The 6263-nt window shown below is 51.4% G+C and overlaps 1 protein-coding gene across 1 annotated transcript; it reads right to left on the bottom strand.

Annotated features, from left to right (window-relative positions):
* Positions 1-3895: 3895 nt before the first annotated feature.
* On the bottom strand, positions 3896-5322 carry LOC147666651 (uncharacterized). The gene is made up of 2 exons (XM_086948993.1): positions 5166-5322; positions 3896-4890 (listed from the first exon to the last, which is right to left on the bottom strand). The coding sequence occupies exons 1-2, from the start codon at positions 5320-5322 to the stop codon at positions 3896-3898; spliced, it is 1152 nt and encodes a 383-aa protein (XP_086805119.1).
* Positions 5323-6263: the final 941 nt, after the last annotated feature.

Genomic DNA, 6263 nt, shown 5'->3' with positions numbered 1-6263 from the left:
CCTTGCAAGGGCGGGTGAGGCAACCTGGACCTTAGACTTTTGTGTTCTTTGCTATTACACCTTTTTTTTGTTGCACATCAGTGCTGTAACTGTGTTGCAACAGTATTAAAAATTGCTTTTTCACCACAACCATTTACCTGTCTGTGCATCTGTACTTACTCAGAAATAGTTTTCTGTAATCTCCTCACGTCTGTATCTGCCATCACTTGGCGTACACACCCCAGCTGGCTGTGTTGGTGGCACAGCTTCGTCGTCGTCATGGTCCTCGTAGTCAGACAACTCCACCTCAGTGCCCTTCTTCACCGCAAGGTTGTGTAACATTGCACATACAGCTATGATCTTGCAGCAGGTGATGGGGGTATACTGCCTTGCACCTCCACTCTTGTGCAGGCATCTGAATCGACTTTTCCAGATGCCAAAGGTCCGTTCGACGACATTCCTTGTGCTTTTTTTGGCCCGGTTATACCTCCTTTGGCTGGGTGTGGAGGGGTTGAGGTAGGGGGTGAGTATGAATGAGCGGAGGGCATATGCACTGTCGCCTGGAAGGGAAAGGAGTAACATTACACACATGCATACATGTATTACACCTAGCTACTTTGTGTTATGGGGGTCTGATGATGTGTCTCACCTAGGAGGTATCCTTCACCAAATTCGCCAGCCATCAGCCGTGCATAGATGCCGCTCTGTTGGAAAATATAGGAGTCGTGGGTACTCCCTGGAAATTTTGCTACCAGGTCTGTGATGGTGCACTTCGCATTGCAGATCACCTGCACGTTGATGGTGTGTGTAGATTTCCGATTGCGGTATATGTATTCTGTGTCCGCTGGTGGGCATATCGGAATGTGCGTGCCATCTATGCAGCCAATGATTTGGGGAAATTGTGCCATCTGGTAGAAGTCAGCTTTGGTTTGTAGCAGTTCTGCGTGGGTTGCAGGGAACGAGATGTATTGGTCCATCCTGTCTATCATGGCGTCAATGAATGTGTGGAAGAACCTTGACAGGCTGCTCTGGGTCACTCCTCCTGCCGCTGCAACTCCACTTTGATAGCTGCCAGACGCCAGCAGGTGTAGGCTGCATAGCACCTGGACGTGTGCTGGGATGGCGTGTGCCCTTGGGGTGGTGTGGTCCAACAATGGTTTGAGGTCCCTGATGAGCTCAAGTATGGTGTCAGAGTCCAGCCTGTATCTCTGTAGGATCTCAGCCTCAGTGAGCATGAACAGGGTTATCCTCTGTCTGTAGACCTGTTCATTTCTTAGCCATTCCCTCTGTCCTTCCTGCTGTAGCCGTAGCCGCCTCGCAATGACATAAAAAGCTGCCATCCTGCAAGTTGCAATGCATTTTGGGGCTGTTTTTATGGGTTGGAGTTGGTTACCACCTGATTGTAATCCATGGTAAATACCGAGTGAATTCTACCGATTTTGAGCCGAAATCGGTGTTTCTGTGCCTCCCTACATCTCCCCATCTGTCCGAATCGGGGAATTTCCCGATCGGTGATTCTACCGAATCGGTAGGTTCTCCGATTCGGCTTATGTCCGATTAGGTTCATCTACCGATTCGGTACATGGACCGAATCGGATAATTTCCGAATCGGTGTCACTACCGATTCGGTACGTGGACCGAATCGGATAATTTCCGATTCGGTGTCACTACCGAATCGGTACATGGACCGAATCGGATAATTTCGGATTCGGTGTCACTACCGATTCGGTACGTGGACCGAATCGGATAATTTCCGATTCGGTGTCACTACCGATTCGGTACGTGGACCGAATCGGTATTTGCATCCGATTCGGTGTATTACCGATTCGTTACATATCCGATTTTCGGTATGTACGTATCGGATTCTTTCCCATTCGGTACTCATTCCGAATCGGTATTCGCTCCGATTTTGAGTTTTTTCATTGCCCTACATCTCGATGGCTGTTTACCGATCGCTAAGGGCCCAAGGGCCAGATGTAGGTAGGCCGTTACCGATCGGTAAAGGCCGAAATTCCCGATTTTTGGCCCTTACCGATCGGTAAACAGCCATCGAGATGTAGGGCAATGAAAAAACTCAAAATCAGAGCGAATACCGATTCGGAATGAGTACCGAATGGGAAAGAATCCGATACGTACATACCGAAAATCGGATATGTAACGAATCGGTAATACACCGAATCGGATGCAAATACCGATTCGGTCCACGTACCGAATCGGTAGTGACACCGAATCGGAAATTATCCGATTCGGTCCACGTACCGAATCGGTAGTGACACCGAATCGGAAATTATCCGATTCGGTCCACTTACCGAATCGGTAGTGACACCGATCCGGAAATTATCCGATTCGGTCCATGTACCGAATCGGTAGATGAACCTAATCGGACATAAGCCGAATCGGAGAACCTACCGATTCGGTAGAATCACCGATCGGGAAATTCCCCGATTCGGACAGATGGGGAGATGTAGGGAGGCACAGAAACACCGATTTCGGCTCAAAATCGGTAGAATTCACTCGGTATTTACCATGGATTACAATCAGGTGGTAACCAACTCCAACCCATAAAAACAGCCCCAAAATGCATTGCAACTTGCAGGATGGCAGCTTTTTATGTCATTGCGAGGCGGCTACGGCTACAGCAGGAAGGACAGAGGGAATGGCTAAGAAATGAACAGGTCTACAGACAGAGGATAACCCTGTTCATGCTCACTGAGGCTGAGATCCTACAGAGATACAGGCTGGACTCTGACACCATACTTGAGCTCATCAGGGACCTCAAACCATTGTTGGACCACCCCACCCCAAGGGCACACGCCATCACAGCACACGTCCAGGTGCTATGCAGCCTACACCTGCTGGTGTCTGGCAGCTATCAAAGTGGAGTTGCAGCGGCAGGAGGAGTGACCCAGAGCAGCCTGTCAAGGTTCTTCCACACATTCCTTGATGCCATGATAGACAGGATGGACCAATACATCTCGTTCCCTGCAACCCACGCAGAACTGCTACAAACCAAAGCTGACTTCTACCAGATGGCACAATTTCCCCAAATCATTGGCTGCATAGATGGCACGCACATTCCGATATGCCCACCAGCGGACACAGAATACATATACCGCAATCGGAAATCTACACACACCATCAACGTGCAGGTGATCTGCAATGCGAAGTGCACCATCACAGACCTGGTAGCAAAATTTCCAGGGAGTACCCACGACTCCTATATTTTCCAACAGAGCGGCATCTATGCACGGCTGATGGCTGGCGAATTTGGTGAAGGATACCTCCTAGGTGAGACACATCATCAGACCCCCATAACACAAAGTAGCTAGGTGTAATACATGTATGCATGTGTGTAATGTTACTCCTTTCCCTTCCAGGCGACAGTGCATATGCCCTCCGCTCATTCATACTCACCCCCTACCTCAACCCCTCCACACCCAGCCAAAGGAGGTATAACCGGGCCCACAAAAGCACAAGGAATGTCGTCGAACGGACCTTTGGCATCTGGAAAAGTCGATTCAGATGCCTGCACAAGAGTGGAGGTGCAAGGCAGTATACCCCCATCACCTGCTGCAAGATCATAGCTGTATGTGCAATGTTACACAACCTTGCGGTGAAGAAGGGCACTGGGGTGGAGTTGTCTGACTACGAGGACCATGACGACGACGAAGCTGTGCCACCAACACAGCCAGCTGGGGTGTGTACGCCAAGTGATGGCAGATACAGACGTGAGGAGATTACAGAAAACTATTTCTGAGTAAGTACAGATGCACAGACAGGTAAATGGTTGTGGTGAAAAAGCAATTTTTAATACTGTTGCAACACAGTTACAGCACTGATGTGCAACAAAAAAAAGGTGTAATAGCAAAGAACACAAAAGTCTAAGGTCCAGGTTGCCTCACCCGCCCTTGCAAGGCTATTTCTTTGAGCGCTTGGCAGCCCCACTGGGGTGTCCCTCACCCCCTTCAGGATGGCCAGCGGCTTCTGCGGAGGGCCTGGTGCTCCTGCGTGGCTCTGACGCAGCGCTGACTGGGCTGCTGCGGCTGCTGCTGTCCCCAGCATCCCCCAGGTCCAGGGCAGGATTTGCGGCAGTGTTAGAGATGATCATGGCCTCCATTGCCGTGGTGATGCGGGCCATTCCCCTTGTTAACTCCGCCGTATTTTGTGTGAGGCTTGACTCCATGTTTGCACTGCGCTGACAGAGTTGGGCCGTGGCAGCTGCAAGGCGGCTCATGGAGCGGTTCAGCACCCGGGCATCCCGCCTGCGCACCAGCTCATGCTCATCCAGTCTGCCACATAACTGGGTTATGGCAGTGGTTAGCCTGCCTAAACCTGCTGCTACCTCCTTGTTTGAATCCACAAAGGACTGAAATCCTTTCACCATTTCCCCCATCTGCAGGTTGTGCTGCAGGAGCTGGCGTTGGCAGGCCATTATGGATTTCGCCTGCTGCCTTTGGATCTTTACCATATTACCCTCGAGGCCCAGGAAGACACTGCCCTCCGCTGCTGGTGCTGCAGTGGTTGGAATGGCACGGCGCCGGGTACTGCTGCTGCCGGCCTGCTGAGTGGGCTGGGGTGCCACTGGTGGGGGTGTGGTGCTGGCCGGGGCCTGAGCCCCTGCTCCCAGGACAGGGTGTACTGGTGCCACAGCTATGATCGTGGCAGGAGCTGGTGTTGGTGGAAGGAGGTCCCTTGTCGGGGAGTTCTCTGGGGAGAACTGCAAGGGTGGTGTGCTCGGCATTTGTGGAGAGTGCAGTGCTTCAAAGTCTATTACCAGGTCTCCCTCTATACCAAGCCCTATGGTGTTTTCGTCCTCCTCCTCCTCGGCAGCCTGACTGGTGCTCGGCCTGGCGAGTGCAGTGGTGGATGGTGCTGCCTCTGTTGTCATTGTTTGTCCGCCTGATGGTGCCCCTAGGTACAAAGAAGCATTTGTAAATTGAGTGCCGATGTATTACAGTCAGTACAATTAAAGCATTCCGCATGTCCTTGCATCTCCTTAGAATGTGTTCCACTGTTTCCTGTCTTGTGATTCTGCACTGCCATATTTTGCTGACTTCTGCTGACTACATGTACCATGATGCTTGTCTCTTGTATGTTGGTCACAGTACTGTGCTGGGGTTTGGCTATGCATTGTGTCTAATGGGGAGGTGTCTGGTAGGGTGTGTCATGATGCGCATGCTTCTTACCTGTAGCTGTAGCTCTGGCTGAGCTGTCCAGGGTCCCCATTCCGGTTACGCTCTCCCTCTCAATGGTGCTGGAGACCTGTTCCTCCAGGTCGGTGAGGGGTGGCGCCGGGTTCCTGCCTCCACCAGTGCCTCCAGCCTGCCTCTGGATCTCTGCCATCTTCCGTTTGGTGAGGCTGCGGATGTCATAGAATCGCTTCTTCAGCTCATCCAGGGTCCTGGGGGTGACACCTGCAGCATTGACCTTTTCGGCGATTTCTGCCCAGAGCCTCCTCTTGGTGCTGTCTGGCACATTGAGGGACAGCTTACCGAATAGCTGACGGTGCACCCTCACCACCTCCTCAACCAACACCTGCAGCTCGGTGGTGCTGAATTTTGGCTTCCTCTTCTGGCTGCACTTCTGGCTCTCACTAGGGTTTGCCATCTTGATCAGAACAGTTCACTACCTCCTACTCCCACTGCTGCTAACTGTGAGTGTTCAGCTCAGGCTGGCTCTCCAGAAAGTTCTTAATTAGCTGCACCTGCCAGGGTTGCCACTCCCTGTTTTGGTGGGGGAGGGGGAGCCACCTCATTGGCTGAATCGGCTTTGACCGATTCGGCTTTTACCGAATCGGCTTTTACCGAATCGGTAAAATCCGATTCGGATTTTACCGATTCGGTTTTTTCAATGCATTCCTATGGGCTTTTTGGCCATGGGTGTGTTTCCATTCCTCCGATTCGGTAATTGTCGATTCGGATTTCACCGACTCGGCTATTTCCGAATCGGTGGTAACCGATTCGGCTATTTCCGAATCGGTGGTAGCCGATTCGGTACTTTCCGATTCGGCCCGTGCCGATTCGGTACGTAGCGAATCACATTACCGATGCCGACCGATTCGCTATTATTTCGCGGTTTGTTTGCTACATCTCGTTTTCCGATTTCAGAATACCGATTCGGCCCGCCTCGGTATTTTGAAATCGGAAAATCCCTTTTACCTACATCGGGCCCCAAAATCGGGAATTTCGGCCTTTACCGATCGGTAACGGCCTACCTACATCTGGCCCTTACATCCTATTGCTTTTATGTCACGGAAACTCAGTTCCGCAGAGATAAACTATACC

This window comes from Lissotriton vulgaris, unplaced genomic scaffold (assembly GCF_964263255.1).
Source record: "Lissotriton vulgaris unplaced genomic scaffold, aLisVul1.2 SCAFFOLD_2815, whole genome shotgun sequence".
In the NCBI taxonomy this organism is placed as follows: Eukaryota; Metazoa; Chordata; class Amphibia; order Caudata; family Salamandridae; genus Lissotriton; species Lissotriton vulgaris.
The sequence above is the reverse complement of the archived record's forward strand: the minus strand, read 5'-3'. Positions and strand labels throughout refer to the sequence as shown.